Below are 18848 nucleotides of genomic sequence, written 5' to 3'. Positions count from 1 at the left end.
AGTTAAGATTCAGTGATCAGCTCAGGTAGAAGCAGAACAAGAGTCACTACCTTCGGGGTGGTCCCATGCTGGTTCTCTTCGGAGAACACTGCCAGCACACAGGTGGTCAGCTAGCTGAAGGAGCAGAGGTGCAGCTCGGTCCAGCTTGTGGTTGGGCTTAGGGTTTGGGTTGGACTTGTATTTCCGGAGGATTGAGGTTTACGAGCCCACATAAGGACCTGAAGTGCTGCTGCCAAATTAGAAGAGTCCAATAAACTACTGGCCTGCGTCTGAGGGGAGCAGAACCACCATGTTACATGGAACGTGGCATTTAGGACGGGATTGGGTCTTGTTTATTGGAGCAGGGTTTCATACACTGTCAACTTCTGGTGCTGACTGAAGTTTAAACTGTTTAAAGGACTTGTGTGGTTAAAGCTATTTGAGAAACACCAGAGATCCTAAACAGAGTTGTGGACGTGGAGCCATAGAAATGCTGCTGCATTGAGCTTTTAAAGTGTAGTTTTCTTCCAATGTATTGGGATGTGAACAGGGCCTGACATAAATACAACTGGATGGCAACTTGGGACTATGCTCCTTTGTAGCTATTTCATGTGAACTTCAGGAGTAGAGCAACAGATGATCTGGTAATATTGTGGGAAAGCTTTCTCTTTCTCCTCTACACATCCCTTAACACCTCACATTTATTTAAACACGTCACTTTAACATACACTTTAACTTATTTGTTGTCTGAGCACTTTATCTTTAACTTATAATGAATTTAATACACATTGCACTGTTGTTGTCGTTGACTGTTGATTGTTGTTTGTCTCGTCTAACATCTCTTGTCTAATGTTGAACTCCCCAAAAAACAGAAAAAAACTTTCACGGGGGAAAAAAGGACGAAACCTTCAGGAGAGCAACAGAGAACGATCCCTCTCCCCAGATGGACAGATGAAATAGATGTCATGTGTCCAGAATCAACAACTGAGTTTCAGCTCATTTCATGAATATGACAGATATTATGCATATAATAAGTAGTAGGCATGGACCACGATCCATGAAATAGAATTAACCGTCAACACACATGCTTTACCTTTACTTTTGTTTGACTGGTCACAACAATCAGGAAACCTCTTAGTGTCATTCCAACAACTAATGTGTTACCATCCTCATATCCACACAGGTCATTCATGAAATGTGACCTGCATTTAATAACCATTCCTTAGCGTTTAGGAGCCACTGTAAAACATCTTCAGCAAATCTTGACTGTCTCAGGACAAAAGGGACCAAGAGACTGCACTGCTCAAAAAGACTCTTTGGAGAGAACACAAGGCCTCTGGAGGAGGATGTGGTTGTTGATGTAATTCATAAGCACTCTCCTAATCTCGAAGCACTCCATCATTCCTCTCTTATATTCATAACTACGGCTGTATGAGGAAGTCCAGTTAATATTTCCAAACAGTTCATCAATGGACCGCATATTTTTGTCAAATCTTTTGATTAAATGAGGCACTAATTATTGGTCATTTAAGACACTCACAATCCTTTGAGGGAAAAGTCTTATGTCCATAATTTGGGAAACATCTGTATCACAGTATTATTTTCTTTTTTTGCGGTGATGATATATCAGTATTACAAAATATTTTACACACACACAAAATCACACAACAGTTGTTTTTTTTAGTACTGAGCAGAGTGATGCGTTTATTTCAGACAAAAATCCACATTGCATTTAGGTGACAAGCCTTTTTTCTTAAAGTTGAACTGCAGCAAATCATGTGATGGGTTCAGGAAGTAAATGTCTCAAACAAAGTCCTGGACCTGGACAGATGTAGCTAAGTATTCTGATTAAAAGACCAAACTGATCTCCAGCAGCTTCATGGAAAATAAGAAACATTGCCTTCAATCAATGATTTGTTCCTCACTATTAAAGAATGTTGACACTGAAAGCCAGAACTTGTCGTTGAGACATTATTCAGAACACATTTCATGTTGTCTGCAACAAAAACATCTGGATAGTGATTTTTATGGCCGTGTTCTCCTTCCAAAAGCTCTTCATGGTCGCACTTCCAGTTGGCGGCACTGCTTTGGGCTACTTGCAGCTTGTACGAGTGCAACAAGCAGAGATTCTGCAGTGTCTGTGTTTGAAGCTGACTAGGCCACAGAGGTCCTCCTCCTGATCTCCTCTACAAGAGCTGCTCTGGAGATATCAACCTGTGGAGAGATGACGAGGACAGTGAGGTCTGTCCTGCAGTCCAGTTCTAACACGTAAACAGCTTTTAAACAAAGGATAGAAGATCTTCATGGATCCCTGGTGATCTACATTAAGACTATATTCAAATAAATATATATAGTTTTAATTCAAATGATTTTTCTGTGAGTGCAGAGTGTGTGTCCGTGGGACTCGAACCTCCTCTCTGGAGGACACAACGCGGAGTTTCACCACTCCATCCTTGAGCTCCTGTTCTCCCAGTATGGCCACCAGAGGGATCCCAGACTCCTCGCAGTGCTGCAGCTGATTCAGCAGTTTGGGGTTCTTCTTGTACATCATCTCTGCCTGAATTCATGGAGGCACACAGAATTCAGTCAACAGAACTTTCCAAAAGTCGTAATAGTCGGTTCTAAATGAAAGCATTGTATTTTTGAACAGAGGGTCACAAATCAAAGCCAAATTCCATGTGGAATATATTTTTTAAAAACAGGATGAATGCAGGATTACGGGCACCACGTCACACCCGTGATCTTTCCTGCTCAAAAGTCTGCAGCCGTGGTCAGTTGGCTGATTAGAGCTGTGGATAAGGGGCTGGGGAAGCCAGCCAGACGACCCCACGGGCCAGCCAGCAGGTGCTGTTGCGGTTCCAGCATGGTTGCTATTATGCTGTGTCGATCAATCCTGTTGAATAGTATCCTTTTGTTTATGGTTAATAAACCACTTTTGTTTTTTTATTCGTCGCTCGTGAGTCTCGCCCCGAGTTACGTTCACTGTTCATCCTCTTCGAGACTTCAGTCGGGGAACATACCAATGACTATAAACTCATGTCTGAACCTAAATTAAAGAACAACTCATTTTGAAAACCTCGTTTCTTAGTCTTTCTTTTTACGGCTGTTTAACAGCTGATCGATCACACACACACACACACACACACACACACACACACACACACACACACACACACACACACACACACACACACACACACACACACACACACACACACACACACACACACACACACACACACACACACACACACACACACACACACACACACACACACACACACACACACACACACACACACACACACACACACACACACACACACACACACACACACACCTTGATGCCAGCATTCCAGAGCTCAGTGACGAGTTGGAGTCTTTCCTCCAGCAGGTTCTTCTGAGCCGATACGACCATGACCTGAATCTCTGTGGTACGGATCTTCTCTGCTGAGGCCTGAACAACACAACACTGTTACAGTCTGGACAATTACACACACCGAATGTCAATGCCACATTTTGACCCGAGGAATACAATTAAAGTCATCTTTTTTTTTTTAAAGAACGACTGGCAGAACAATTGGTTTGCTTGTAAAGCTGCGTTTCCACCAAGATTTTAGTGGTATTTTTAGTTTGGGGTACATTTCAAGGAACTAAAAGGGTTCCCTCTGCCCATTTTTGTACATTAAGAAAGTACTCCTCCCTGACAAGTCCTTTTTGGGGACAAAATGTCCCCAGAACTGGATTTATGGGCCCTGGTCCATGTGGTACAAATGCCAGGTGTTCCCCAAAAGGTTCACTCGGGTCTAAAAGGGGCTTCAGTCAATGTTATGTCACAGTAGAGCACGTTTACCTCGGCCTTCTGCTCCATGATGGAGAAGATCCTCTCAATGCCGATGCTGACGCCAACACAGGGCACTTTCCTCCCTTTGGGGTCAAACATGCCCACCAGGCCGTCGTATCGACCGCCGCCGGCCACGCTGCCCACGCTCACACTCTCCTCTGCCCCATTTTGGGCTTCAGTGGACACCGGGGCCACACCCACCTGAGACAGCACCGCCTCATAAATGATTCCTGTGTAGTAGTCCAGACCGCGAGCCAGACTGAGGTCAAACACCACCTGGAGACGAAGTAAGAGGAGAGAGTGCAGAGAGAAAAGATACCAGATGAGGACAGACAGATACCAGTTACAGTGTCAAGAGAGAATATGTAGTATGGGGTTAATAACAGCACGTCTCACCTTGTCTGTGACCTGGAAGTGCTGCAGGTAGCTGAAGAGCAACTTGATGTCAGACAGGCCAGCACAGGCCAGCTTACTCTGAGACATCTTCTGGTCCTGAAGGAGGCGCTCCGCTAAGTCCATTCCACCTGCGACATCAACAGTTCAATTACATTTATTTTTTATACCCCCAAAATCACAAATCAGCCTCAGAGGACCTTACAATCTGTACACATACGACATCACCCCCCTCTCCTCCACCTCCTCCTCCCAGCAGCAGAGTTGGATGGGCTCTCTTTGGGTCTCCAACAATTGAGCAGCTAGTGTACGGTGGTTCATCATGAGCTCATCTGCCTGCTGCCTGCTGCTGATGAGTGGAGGGGGTGAGCCTCAACACCATAGTAATGAGCAGAGAGGCTACAACACTGGTTACAGTGCATGACTTGTATGACATCCTGGGTTCAGTTCAAGCCTTATGACCTTCGTCGCTGTTATTTGGGTAATCGCTCACCTTGTAAACTGACGTACTCGCCGATCTGGTCGGCTGCCTCCTCCGACAGGCCCTTCTCATTCACCATCTCCTTCTTCACGTCCTCCCAGGGCATCTGGGTTTGGACAACAGGAAGTAGCACAAGGAGATAAGTCAAAGCCAGATATTAAGGATTGATGGGGAGAATATGAAAGAACAGAGGATTCCATCACCACTGTCTGGTCAGTCTGAAAGCGTGGTCTCCATAAGAATTGCTCATCTACATGGAGTATCAGCGTTTCATGGGTGAGTCTGGACCTGAAAAGCTTGCATGTTCACATACCTTGTCCAGTTTATCCACTGTTGAACAGATGGTGCGAAACTTGTCATCTGGAACGCCGCATACAGCAAACATGCCGTCAAGAATGCGTCTGTCGTTGACCTGAACACAGAGGACTCCATCATTCATAATCATAATAGCTGTATGTATATATAGCTCTCATTCCTCAGGGTTCATGCGAAGATGACAACTGCTGATCAGTCTCCCAATTTCATCTGAAGATGTCAGTCATGGACGTGACGAACCTTGATCCGGAAGTCTCCGAGGTCCAGCCCACTGAGGATTTCATGAACAATCTTCAGACACTCAGCATCTGGAATCATGGCGTCATACTGTCCTGCTATGTCAAAGTCCTGAAACACACACGCATTCATGAGTTCAAGTAGCGCTGACAATATTTTCTAAGTGGATTAATTCAGATCTGACAGTCTCTGTGGGTCCCTGTCAGGAGTGAAAGTGTCTGAGGACTCACACATTGGTAAAACTCTCGGTAGCGTCCGCGGGTCATGGCTGGGTTGTCGCGGCGGTAGACTTTAGCGATGTGGTATCGCTTGATGTTGGTTATTTTGTTCATTGCCAGGTAGCGGGCAAAGGGCACCTGAAGAGGGCGGGGTCAAGGACAAGAACACATTCTTTGCTTTGATGGGGGGTCCAAACATGGGCCTTCATGTACATTTAATCCCATCTCGAAAAACCTTGACAAAAAAATACTCGCTAACAACCTCTTTTTTTTCGCGATAGACTAAAACCTTTAAAAACCAAGAGACCAAATGACAAAAAGTAAATCTATATTTCTTCAATGAATAAAAACTTGCGATGTAATGACAAATTGAACTACTGTTTTTAAACTAAGTCTTATTTGGCAATCACAGAATCACAAACTGTACAATAGTTTACTCAAGTTGCCAAAAGTATCGCCTTTTGAAATGAATTAGCCGTTTGATCTATTGCGCAACTGTTAATATAACGGTTATGATAAATCATCATAAATCATCTTTGATCCACTGTGTGCCGTGGATGTTAAGCTATCATAGTGGTAGTAGTACTCTGGGGGTTAGATAAGAAAAGTTGTAAAATAATTGCTTCAATATTACTATACTTTGGTGCGATTTAGATATTGTACAACTGCATAAGTAGATGCCAAGTAGCAAATCTGATATAAATACTGTCATTGTTTGTGTGTGTGGTGAACTGTATGATCTGGTTGTTCCACAATACAGTTTCGTTCAGCATGTCAACTACTTGAGACGCAGACTGGGAGCTGAATCCAGGTGAAGCTGATCTCTATAAATACAATCTGAAGGCAACAGTCAAGATTTGGGTATCAGACGCGTTCTGCTTTTTGTAGTCTGAGTTGTATTGAACAATCACATTGAAGCAGTCTTTCATAAACCTCGCTCAGAAATATGAGTTATTTTACGTGAGATTTGTTGTCTGGGTTGAGACAACATTAAACTCTGTGAGATCCGTCCAGAACCTCAGTTTGAAATATATAAATCTGAGCTAACACCAACAGAATATGAAGAGGTCACAGTGTTGATGCCAAGTTGCAGAGAAACCTCTTGAAATCTGCACGTCATACAAGTCCAGTCTACTCTAGACTGAATGAGGCCACCTGTCTCCTCCATGTTCCTGTGCAGCCAGCCGCTGCTCATGGCGCTGTGTATTTGAAGGATACAGTGAGGTCATATCTGAGGGACAGTAGCTCTCCTCCTTGGTCCTTCAGGTCGTAGATGAGCTTGGAATCTTCCCCATACTTCCCCGTCAATGTTTCCTGCACACCAAAGGGAGATCACAAGACACTGCATTGGAACCGCAAGATGTTCAAGTGCATGTGAGCACATGCACTGAGCGGCAAACGTGTTCAACTGTGTTTTAATATACCTTCAGTTCAAAGACGGGCGTGTCGATGGTTTCTGCTCCGTGGCGTTTAAAGCAGCCGATAATGGTGCTGAAGACTTTCTCTCTGATGGCCATCTGCTTGGGGTTGTAGTCCCTCGTTCCCTGACAGAAAAACACATTTGCTGGGTTTCAATCAGACAGCCATCAGACAATTTAGAGCAGCTTTAAATGAATCTCTATCAGGAGAGAATGCAACAGCAGAGTTGTAGTGAAGTTAGTGTCTGAGAGAACGTTAAAAATGACTTAAGTTTTGTTCTGCAAAAAACATAATGGTGCTAGATATCAGTTAATGTTTTTCTTATTTCAAATGCTAAAGGGTAACTTCAATACTTTTCAATCTGAATTCTATTTCCACATGTTTTTGTGTGAAACAGGGAAACCGATTTCTGAAATCGGTCCATTACTAAAGGGAGCGCTGCAGACATGTAATCACTACCTGTTTACACCAATAACTCAGATTGTGATGAAACTTGAAAATGTTCTAGTGTACCAAGTTATGGTCATTAAGTATCAACAGCACTCCACAACAATGAGACGTTTTAACTACAATTCAACACTTTAGGTCGAACCATACACACAAAATAAATTCATATTATTTTCAGTGTGTGCGTTGTCCAGCAGAACTTAGGCCTTACCTTTGCTGTCTTGAGGACAAACTGATGTTTGCCATCATCTCCTCCTCCTATCTGAGCCTTCAGCTGCAGCAGTTTTGCAACCTCTTCATCGATCTGTAACACACACAAACATCAGAAGATAGCAATTTACACACAAGTCATACTGCACTGCTCGACATTGGCAGAAAAAATTAAAAACTACAGGCTACATAATGACAGGAACAAACAGACAAGTGCACACAGCATCAGATGCCTACCTGAGCCACAGTGATCCCAGGGAAAGAATGCAGAGACCGGACATGTGATGCAGCCCGAAAGCCCATCAGACCAGAGCAAACACGAACACAAAACATGCCCAACATGTTCGGCACAAAGTACGGACAAAAAAAAAAAGAAAAAACAAGTCCAGGAATTGGACAGGCAAAAGTTCAGGAGTGCATCATTGGTACAGCAATGTCCAGTGGTGTCATATAGTGCCAGCCACAGCAGCCATTTACAAGGGGCAGCAGAAGAAGAACCAGGAAGTGAGTTAGGCAATGACGTCCAGGAAGGATGGATTCACCAGCAAGCGAGGTGGTTGATGATGATGATTACGGGCGAGGTAGGCCGAGGTCATCGAGGGCCAGGCAGGAAGAACAGGAGAAAAGTGGTAAGCAACCCTAACACTAGGGTAGGGCAGGGCATGACCCATCATCATCATCATCATCATCATCATCATAGCATGGAGGATAGAACATGAGATCACATGAGACCAAGTCAATCAAAGAAGCCAGGCCAACACACACAGACATGCAGCTGCTCTCACTCTACTATCAAATCTGCGTTTAGTGTTTCTAGCATTACAACTCTCACATTCAAACAGTGTTTCTAGCATTAAAACTCTCACATTCAAACATTGGTTAAATGGAGAAGATTTGTGTTGTACAAACAAGTACAACAACAACTCTAGCTTTCAATCTTTAAGGTTTTAAACTGCCATCAAGAAGCATTTGTGTCACATGAAACCATCACTCCCCTGTTGCAACATCCTCTCCAGTGTACTGGAGAAAGATTCTGAATCTTAGAGGAATAATCAGGAACAATCAGTGATAATCACTGAAGGAAGTGGCAGCTAGTGACGCCCGGTTAGCTTATTTACATGTTCTAACCTTACACAGTCGCAAGGTCCTCCACAACCGCTGCTATAAGGCAGTTTATTGCATCAGCTAAACTACCCATAGATATTATTAACACTTTTAATGTTCATGTCAAAATGCATCATGACAGAGTTCTATGTTTTTGAGTCGGTAATAACACTAGTTCGCTAACCTTAAGTCGACACAACTGAGGGCGGTTAGCAGCTAGTTAGCTCTTCCATTTGAGGCAACTAGCAAGCAGTTAGCCGGTCTGGCTAAATGAAAACTGTGTGTGCGGTCCCTTCTGACGTCACCTGGGATGCTCATTTTTAAAGCAGCTGACGTGATAGCTGGTCAAATATACCGCGCCCTCAGTGCGTAGAGCTTAGCGAGCAGTGACGTCGCTTTTATACTCCAAGTATCGCTCACATTAAGAGCAATTTAACGTCGACTTACTCTTCACTAAGCTCATGTGCACCGTGCGATATAACGAGTGAGGTTTTTTAGATTATTGGTGTCTTCCAATTAATTCGGCATAAAAATGACAGAGGAATACGCTCTTATCTCACGATGGGAGTCTTATTAAAACACGGAGCGGTAGTGGACATACTGTGTGCAGAATAACGAAGTGACTCGTAATATATTAGTTGTGGACAACATGATACAGGCCGAATAAAGGCCGCAATAATAAAAAATATAATTATTATATATCTGTTGATTTGCAGTTAGCTGTTATTCTACGTTTATCGGAGCTGGGGCTAAAACACCTGGTCTGCATCCTCACGTAAAACGCCGATTGGACACGCTGGTCACCGCATGTTGAACCTCGCCTTCACAGCGCCAGTAAACATCAGGGTTTTTCAGAGTACTGACCTGATCTTTGCTCGCCTTCTCTGACTTTAACTTCCGGACGACTTCCCCTTGGGTTTTAATCGCTTCTTGTATCTGTGCCTTGTCTGCCATTGCTTTTCATTAATGTGTTCACACCGGCCACTGAGTGACGTTAGCAGTCGAAGAGACTGCGGTGCCGTAAAGCGGATGCGGAATCACGTAAAACTTGCGATTCATATTTTCAAAGTAAAATACTTCCGGGCGAAGGTGAGCAGCAACCTTTTCAGTTACTCGCTGTCAAATAGGCGGTAAACACCTCCTGAATCTTACAACGTTTAAAATGCCAGTTTCTAGTGCACATGAGTACGTGCAGTTCAACTTAAAATGTTGTATCAGCACCCTCAAGTTTTGAAGACAGGCAAGCGTGAGATATGGGGAGCGAGAGGGCTGTCATTACATCTTACCCGGATACAACACAGACAAAAGATACGTTTTTCTGATTGGCTGTAGCCAATAGCCTGGAGTTTTTTTTCAACGTGAGAAATACAGGTGTGGCGGGAGGGCGTGACTTAAGACCGAAATGCGTGACAGTCCTGCTCAATGCGTGACACTTGAGAGCCTTGCAAGTTTGCCTCAGTAGGCTTTACAATCCGTACAAAATACACCCTTTGTCATTGGACCTCAGAAGTAAAAACTCCCTCCCAAAAAACTTAGTGTATCCTTCAGAAACATTTATTGGCATTGTCAAAAAATAACAACAAAAGTAGAACCAATCAAGATAGAGTTCACATCCCTGTCTGTCCAAAATGTCCCATTGTCATTTTATCCTATTGGATTTGTGTGCGATATTGTCATAATTACCACATACATTCTTGAGTTAGGGTTTAATGTGTTTTTATCCTAGTGGATGTTTGGGCCACAATTAAATAAATTCCCTCAAAGGGAGGTCATCCAGCTCCGCTGTTACACCAGCGTGCCATGGTCTGGCTGACTTGCATGCCAGTCAGCTTGTTGTGCTAACCTTAAAAAAAAAATAGTAATGTAAAATGAATCATACCAACAGCTAGGAACAATATTGTTAGTGATATTGAAAATAAGTAAAACCTAATATTGCACATGACATTCAATCGTAATGTTGTATGATATTAAAATAAGTAATATTGATGTGGTTATTGTTATTGTAAGTCATTTTTCAGCTAGGGAGGAGTTATACCGTTGGATAGAAAAGACTTCCTGTGGTGAACCTCGGTGGCCTCAGTCTCCAGCTGAAGGCGCTTTGAAGTGACTTCCTTGTGGCGTGCAGGGAATGAGAGGTGTTGTACAGAATACGGAGTAGCACCACCACAGACTTCAGTTCCACTCCCAGGACAAAACCAGCTTTTCCTGATGAGCTGTTATGCTGTTAGTATCAGCTGCTCTGCTGCCCAGAGCACACTACAGAACAGAAGATGATGCTGGCCTCCACCGAGTGATAAAATATATATGCAGCATGCTTCTGCTGACGTTGAAAAATCTAAGTCTCCAAATATTTACATCCCTTCGCGACTTTGTATAATCCACTCGCGCAAAAATTTCATTTGCGATTTTTGGATAATTTCCAATTCTATATAGTACTTTACAATAAAATCACAAACATTTCCTGAATCACGTATACCTACAGGAATAGTAATTGGACCCCAATTTTTAATATTGGGCATATAGAGTTAAAATCCTTTCAAAGGTCAATGAATCGTCACATAGGACTTTACACTCTGCATAAGAACAAACATTTTTCTGTTTAAACACTGACCAAAGTAAGTCCATAACCAAAGTCCACTCCTCCTGCGTGAACAGAGAGACGTCCTCATGTCAGTGAGTATCATTCAATACTTTATTGTGCAACTAAATAGAATAATGGAATATAATGGACAGTAAACAATGCCAATGTACAAATAACTTCAGTTTCATTAGCGTTAGTGTTCTGTTTCAGACGCATCTACACTTTGACCAGCCGTAGGAAGTTCTTGTGAATGAATGAAAAAAAAAAACACTAAACAACAAGATGATTTGGTGCTTGGATCAAAGTTAGGTGGCATGTGCTATGAGCAGTGGGCTACCTATTCCTTTAGGACGTTTTATGTTTATATTGTATGTTCAATATTTGTCATTATAATGTAAAAGGACTCACACAAGTCAATGCAACTCTATGAGGCATTGGCCCCACAATACTAAATGAGCATGTTTCTCCCTTTAAGTTGGATGACTGGTTGTTTAATAAGGAAGCTGTTTGCCAACAACCTAATGAATCGATACTATATGTAATACATATGTTGTTTAAAGCTGGTTCCACTGCCTCAAAGTAGCCAAAAAGGTCATAATTGCAGGTTTGTGTAGAGGGAAGAAGAGCTGTGCTGTGTTTCCTTAGGGAGTCATAAACTAGTGTTACTGTGAGTCAGAGTCCATTTTCATAAAGTTATAACTTCTTCAAGTCCTTTGGCTTTGAGTTTTGATCTATGGCCAGCTGTGTTTCTATTTCATTCATAATGAAGTGGTAAATGGACCTGTACTTGTATAGCGTTTTTCTAGTCTCCCGACCACTCAAAGCGCTCTTACACGACATGACATCATTCACCCATTCACACCCTGATGGGAGGAGCCACCATGCAAGGTGCCACATCAGTATAGCCAACCATGCATACACATTTACACGCATTCATACACCGTAGGCGCAACTCCAGGAGCCATTTTAGGGTTAAGTGTCTTGCTCAAGGACACATCGACGTGGGCTAGCGGCGCTGGGGATTTAACCACCGATCCTCTTCTTGAAAGACAGTCCTGCTCACCACTGCGCCACAGTGTTAAACCTTTTAAAACGTTTAACTTGTGGCTGCGTTTGAAAAAAAAAAAATTAACCCCTTTCCACAAATATGGAGATTGACCAGGAATAACCTACTGATATGATATGTTGACTCTTTTCTTCCACAGGGTCCCGTCAGGATGGAGCTGTCCCCACCCCCTTCAGGTCTAGAAGCTGAATATGAGACACTTTTCACCACAGGCTCTCTCCTTTTCCTCCATGAGCTAATCTCCACATTTGATGAGGAGGTGGATCAGGTAAAAAAGCTGAAAAGGCTTTTTAAAAATTCAACGCATGGAAGACTTGTTTTGCTTACGATGAGGCTTCTTTTATACTCTACTCAGGTCCTCCGGTTACGAGTTTCCAAAAAGGCCCATTTGGACCTCTCAGCTGATCTACCAAGCTTTCTGGAAAGTACCACACACATCAGGAGAGACCCAGTCTGGAGGGTGCTTCCGGTCCCCCCGCGGCTCCAGAGAAGACATGTGGATATTGGGGACATGGCTCCCTGCGACACCCAACGCTTCATTAAAGCTCTGCAGTCATCAGCACAAGGCATACAGGTACCACCTGTGACCGTACGGCACCAACACAATAACTAAACATTTAATGCTGCACTGTAGGGTCTAAAGAGGCCCATTTATAATTGTTAATGTGGACCTCATTCACATGAGTACACTCATATGCACTAAGTCATATTACAGTTAACGGTGATCATGTGCATCTATGCTATCCTCTGATTTCAGCTAGACATGTGTCAATGTGAGAAGTTACATAGCATGATTATCTTGTCATACACCAACTGTATCTTTTAGGTATGAAATGATTTCTTTGAAGAATAGTTCCTTCCAGGAGTTCATACAGTACACACACTAACAATACATGAGCTGTTACTGTTAGCAGTGATGCTAACACCGTTGCAAAGGGCATGTTATCACCTGATATAAAACATGTTGTAACGGCCCTTGTTACCCCGGGCAGATCGGGCACCACAATGACAGCAACACAAGTAGCTTTCAGTTCTCAATGTGCTTCATTTGGTCTCAGGTAACAGACGACTCCGTCGGCGTCGTTGCTTTAGTCGTCAGCAGTCCGCCTCTGATCCCTCCCTGCTCAGTCACTGTTTTATAGGGGACACACCCAACCACACCCACACACACCAACAACCACAGACAATTGCACCCAGCTGAGCCTCAACCACACCCCCACACATGTATTTAACCAATAGTTTGTTTTATGATAATGCTGTAGGCTAATTGTATCCGGATGTTAGCATGCTAACATGCTGAACCAAGATGGTGAACGTGGTAACACCATAGATGTATAAAGTCATTGTCATTGTGAGCATGTTAACAGTAAGCTTAGCATTTCGCTCATGGCACCATGGTTCCTTCAAGCACAGCCTCACAGAGCCACGAGCATCTCTGCAGACTCCTCACATAACTTCTCAGTAAATTCTGTCATTGGTTTCAGGTTGACTTTGATGATGGGAACTGCCCTACGTATTACAACCAGATCAAAGGCATTCATAATGTTTTTAAGGCGGTTCACAACCAGTTCCCCAGTAAGTGGCTTCTTACTTCATATTGATACACATGTTGCCACAGCTACATTACTGTAGAGAGGAATATCTGTTAGGTCGACACGTTCTCTCATCCACCTCCCTCCATGTGTGCACAGATCTTCCTCACATATCTCAGGCTCCAGTGCTGATGCTTCGCCCTCGTGCCTGGAACATGGTGGAGCACAACATGATGGTACTATAGTCTGTACTTCACGCTGTTTATTTATTCACTGCAGATTGCCTGAATAAATATAATACATATAAAATAAATGGTACTTTTATAAGAAATTACACCTGTTTTGGTTTCTGTTGGAAATCTTTGTGGGAGATTTTCCTAAATGTATTTGGTGTATTGGTAACATTAAATTTGTTATAGATATATACTAGTATATGATTAATCAAAGGAAAATAACCGATACATAAATAATGTATTTGTTTGCCAGGTAGCAGGGAAGGAGGCTCCTGGTCCTCTCTTTGACTTTGGACTCCTCATGTTTCACTGTGGAGAGACACTTTTTGAAAACAAGAGTGGACCCTTTTTCTACCTCTCAAAAGTCGGTGTGCCGCACACACGCACACACACATACACACACACACACACACACACACACACACACACACACACACACACACACACACACACAAACACACACACACACACACACACACACACACACAATCACTCAATCATACAGATGATTTGTCTAATATGATAATAATATGACGACAGTCATCAGGCTCTCCTGATTCTTCTTGTTCTCCAGGTGGAGAGCTTCATGGAAGCCAGACTATGGAACAATATCTTTGTCTGGACACAACAGAAGGTCTGCATGTGTATCAGTGTACATGTCACATATCTATATTCCCCTACAAAGTCTTTGTTTTTTATACTCAGTTTTAGTCTGTTAATTTGATAACTTGTTTTTAACTTTATTCTCTAAATTTCTGATTAATTTTTGTGTGTCCCTGATACCAGCACTTAGTCACAGTGTACACATGTGGACTCCCTGGTGTAAATTATTATTATTTAAGTGATCCAACACGCTTTAGTCTCCACTTCTTCATTTACACACACATCTGGAGAAGCTAAGGGCCATTTACCATTTACGGTAGTTGGAAAAGAAAGACAAATTTCCTATTCTATAATACATGTTTTTAGTTAAAGTTTCACTTTGAGCTTAAGCTTAATTATTACAGGTTTATTGGAGCAGTTTTACTTTCCATTTTCAAACTCTTTTTCAGTATTTTCTTTTTATTAACATTTCTCAATGCCTCGTTTATTGTATAAAATAATCTGTTTGAAACAGTAATTCATATGTAGTCGTATCTGCTAAATCTCTGTGTGTGTGTGTGCGTGTGTGTGTGTGTGTGTGTGTGTGTGTGTGTGTGTGTGTGTGTGTGTGTGTGTGTGTGTGTGCGTGTAGTTGGGTCTTCCACAGGGCAGCATTAAGGCGACGGTGCTAATTGAGAATGTATTAGCAGCATTTGAGATGGAGGAGATTCTCTACGAGCTGCGAGAGCATTCAGCAGGACTCAACTGTGGCATCTGGGACTATTCTGCCTCCTTTGTCAATAAGTTTGGTGAGCCAAACCTTCTGGCTTTTAGCTGCTCCTGACCTCCCTATGAAACCTATGCTTACACTGAACAGCTAAAAACATTACTGCAAGAGATCTGTACCACCCAGACATTATTAAAGACTAGAAACAAAATCACAGAAAGACGTGTAACGACTACAAAGAGAGAAAAATCAACAATTATAAAGTTTCTGTGTCTTGCTCCTATGTAGAAGAGGTGGTGGGGCCTTTTGCATGTCTGTGCCCAGGGTCCCATTGTCTCATAATTCAACCACGGGTCCATGACCAAATGTATTATCAAAATTAGGGTTCATAGAACAAGTATAATGGAGTGTAATTATCCTTTTTAATATCTTAATACAAAAGTGATGCTGAAAAAAGGCAATCCTTCTCCCATTGAAGTCCAGAGGTCATGTGTTTTTCCTCCAGGTCATCGACAAGCCTTCCTGCTGCCCGACCGCAGTAAATACGTCAACATGGAGAAGCGTTTTCTGCGCAGCTACATGGACCTGTTGGTTCAGACGTGTCATCGGAGAGGAGCGCTGGCCACAGGAGGCATGGCAGCCCTGCTGCTGCCTCAGGACCCGCTCAGTGCCCCCCACAGCAGAGTGTTGGCCGCTGTCACCAGGTAGAAACATCGCCATTCACACACATTCTTCATGAGGTGGAATAAGGCTTGGTCACAAACAGACAAACCAGTTCAGGGTAAAGGTTCTATCTCTCTCTGGGGTCCTTTTAATAAACTTGTCAGACACTTTTATTGCCAGTCAGTGGCAAAAGCGAGCACTTTAAATGAATGCAAGGTTACGTTGACGAGGACCCATTTCAAAAGTTGCTGTTCTTATTGTCAAATGGGGTCCAGATTGAAAAATAATAAAGTTACTCTAAATGTGAAGTAAATACTCCCTCAGAGCAGACTGTGTCCTGACTGTGTTCCTCCTCCGTGTTCAAAGAGCGGTCTGAGTGTCTCTTCTGGTGTCCACCAGGACCACCCAAACCCTGGTGGGATTGTTCTGTTACTTGGTGGTTAGAGAGAGGACCCAAATGCCAGAGCAATGGTTGAAAATAATTATTTATTTCTAACAAAAACAAGGAAAGGCTTCAAAATGCATATACATGGAGGGTGAACAAGCTTACTCAAATGGCAGCTCACACAGACATTTTTAAATTGAAACATGTTGGCTGCTCTGACACTGTTTCCTCCCACCTGTCAGACTGAAGTTGTTGGAGATCCAGGCGGGCGTGGACGGTTTCATGGTGTATGATCTGAGCTTGATTGAGCCCATGCAGAAAGTAAGCACTGGATCATGAACCATACAAAGCTTTCCGTAAATACAAAGATTTGGGGTTTGTGTTCATGGGGATTCTTTATCTCTTACAGCTCTTCAAGCTCCACACTGAAGGTGATAACCAGCTTCATCAGCTTCGACATGATGTCACTGTGACTCCTGATGACCTCTTGTCCATGCCTTTGGTCAGTTGCTCAGTTGTCCCATGATAGAGCAGCAAAAGATACCTTGCTAGGCTGCAACATTTGTCTATGAGAAGATTTATGGTTTCAATCTCTAGTTTCAAGTTTTCTTCAATACAGTACGATGTTCATTTAGTAAATTGTGGTCCATTTAGAGTCAAATAGGGTAGACCATATTAGTAATGATACATGACCCCGCCAAGCTCTCCAGCTCCACCCTTCAGTCCAACATTTGGCTTCAAAAATAAAAGATGGCAAAAGCCAAAAGACCGAACTCAAAGCTTGTAAACAGTACACAAACTAATGTGACTACATTCACTTCTTATACACAGTCTATGCTCGGCACCATACAAGAAGACTAGTAGGAGGGCATGTCAAATTCAGTTACATAAGATACACATGAATACACAATTAAATGACTTAGTTTAGGTCTAATTATAATGCGAGGATGAACATCATTATTCCAAAACATTTTCCAAGTGGAGAGTGCCGTCCAACATGACACTCCAACATCTCCCTTAGGTGTTCAGTTATGTTGATTCTAAGCATTTTCATACATAAGACACAGCATGCTAGGATGAAAACGTAATTCTGACCCTGGTAGTCTTATGTAAAAATAACTGGATAAGCAGTGTAAGTCTCTAATGAAGTATATTTGGATGTTTTTTGTTTTTCTCCAGGGAGGAGTCACTCTTTATGGTTTGAAGTATAACATTGCAGTTGGTGTCCTCTTTGTTAACGCTTGGCTATCAGGTATGTACATTTACATGTACTTGTTCTCATCATGGTTAGGAGCAGACAGCATAAAGTGGGTCTTATTGATACAAGTCATGCTCTGTTTCCTAGGTAAAGGCCACTTTTTCTACAGAGGCCAGGTCGAAGATTCAGCCACAGCAGAGATTTCCAGATCACAGGTGGGTTTAGGATTACGCAATCTAACTTCAGCACCCATCCCTGTGGGCCATAACTACTGCAAAGACATTACAAGGAGTAATTGTAGGACAATTGATATGAGTCCCACTCAATTCAGCTACCAAATGTAGCTGAGGCTGATGCAAATGTCATTAGTTTAGCAGGTATTTACATGAACTAAAGCAGTGGTTCTCACCTGACATGACACTGAGTGTGTTTTATGTGTCAGGTGTGGCAGTGGATCCGTCATCAAACTCAGCTGGAGGATGACAGCAGGGGGGTGAGCCGACGGCTGGTGACTGACCTCATCAAGGAGCTGACGATGGAGCTCCGGGCTCTCTGTCACTCTGTCAGGTAAGCAGACTCTTCTTGAAGAAACCTTTTGGGACCCTGATCTGTGCAAGTACCAGACTACTGCAGTTCTTTTGCTATAGCATACATCTTTTAAAGCCGTTCACAACCCAATTATGTTCTTAGCACACATACAGCTATCATGTATTATTTTATTACAGAAGAAAAACATCCATTGCAAATGACAATAACTAGTCTTAAGAATCCATTTTTCTCAACAAAAAACACAAGTTTATGAATGTATCATGAATTAATAAGTCATATTGGTGAGTACAGTGATGATTTAAAGGAACTGTGTGTAACATTGAGAGCGATTAATTGGCGGAAAGGGAATATACTATTCACAACCATGTTTTAATCAGTGTATATTCACCTGAAACGAAACCTCAGGGAGAGCAATGGGTTCTGCAGGTTTTATCCTGTAAAACATCTGTCCTATCTGTGCTGTGGCTCAGGTGTCCAGGTCTATGTCTCTTTCTCTCTCATTGTCTTCTTCAGGGATAAACAGAGGTTATCCACAGCAGCAGAAATGTTCCTGGAAGTGGTGCTAAAGAGAGATTTTCCAGAGTTCATCACCACCTACTTAATTCAGGACCACACCTTCCTCAGCTCCCAGAACGCTGAACAGGTGAAGGCTCTGAACACGGACTCGCCCCAACCCAAACTGTGA

General features: G+C 42.7%; 2 protein-coding genes across 4 annotated transcripts; one reads left to right on the top strand and one right to left on the bottom strand.

Moving 5' to 3' along the window:
* Nucleotides 1-1650: 1650 nt before the first annotated feature.
* hars (histidyl-tRNA synthetase) lies at nucleotides 1651-9660 on the bottom strand. Of its 3 annotated transcripts, none has more exons than XM_068595125.1 (13): nucleotides 9512-9660; nucleotides 7545-7637; nucleotides 6892-7011; nucleotides 6686-6781; nucleotides 5480-5605; nucleotides 5253-5360; nucleotides 5011-5109; nucleotides 4710-4803; nucleotides 4220-4347; nucleotides 3833-4099; nucleotides 3320-3436; nucleotides 2390-2536; nucleotides 1651-2193 (listed from the first exon to the last, which is right to left on the bottom strand). In XM_068595125.1, exons 1-13 carry the CDS (start codon nucleotides 9599-9601, stop codon nucleotides 2134-2136), a joined length of 1545 nt encoding a protein of 514 aa, XP_068451226.1. In that variant the 5' UTR covers nucleotides 9602-9660; the 3' UTR covers nucleotides 1651-2133. The 3 variants fall into 3 exon arrangements, with proteins under 3 accessions (XP_068451226.1, XP_068451236.1, XP_068451218.1); XM_068595135.1 differs by lacking the exon at nucleotides 9512-9660 and adding an exon at nucleotides 8832-9469; XM_068595117.1 differs by lacking the exon at nucleotides 9512-9660 and adding an exon at nucleotides 7781-8760.
* Nucleotides 9661-12439: 2779 nt separating this feature from the next.
* ugl (ureidoglycolate lyase) lies at nucleotides 12440-18848 on the top strand. Its single transcript, XM_068595360.1, has 14 exons — nucleotides 12440-12562; nucleotides 12650-12868; nucleotides 13779-13869; nucleotides 13986-14062; nucleotides 14313-14423; nucleotides 14634-14693; nucleotides 15294-15450; nucleotides 15874-16072; nucleotides 16659-16737; nucleotides 16826-16918; nucleotides 17596-17668; nucleotides 17762-17829; nucleotides 18057-18181; nucleotides 18677-18848. Exons 1-14 carry the CDS (start codon nucleotides 12446-12448, stop codon nucleotides 18846-18848), a joined length of 1641 nt encoding a protein of 546 aa, XP_068451461.1. The 5' UTR covers nucleotides 12440-12445.

The sequence above is a fragment of the Clinocottus analis genome, unplaced genomic scaffold (genome assembly GCF_023055335.1).
Source record: "Clinocottus analis isolate CAN_PGR_092001 unplaced genomic scaffold, fCliAna1.0.p SCAF_10, whole genome shotgun sequence".
In the NCBI taxonomy this organism is placed as follows: domain Eukaryota; kingdom Metazoa; phylum Chordata; class Actinopteri; order Perciformes; family Cottidae; genus Clinocottus; species Clinocottus analis.
This window is presented reverse-complemented; position numbering and strand designations above follow the sequence as displayed.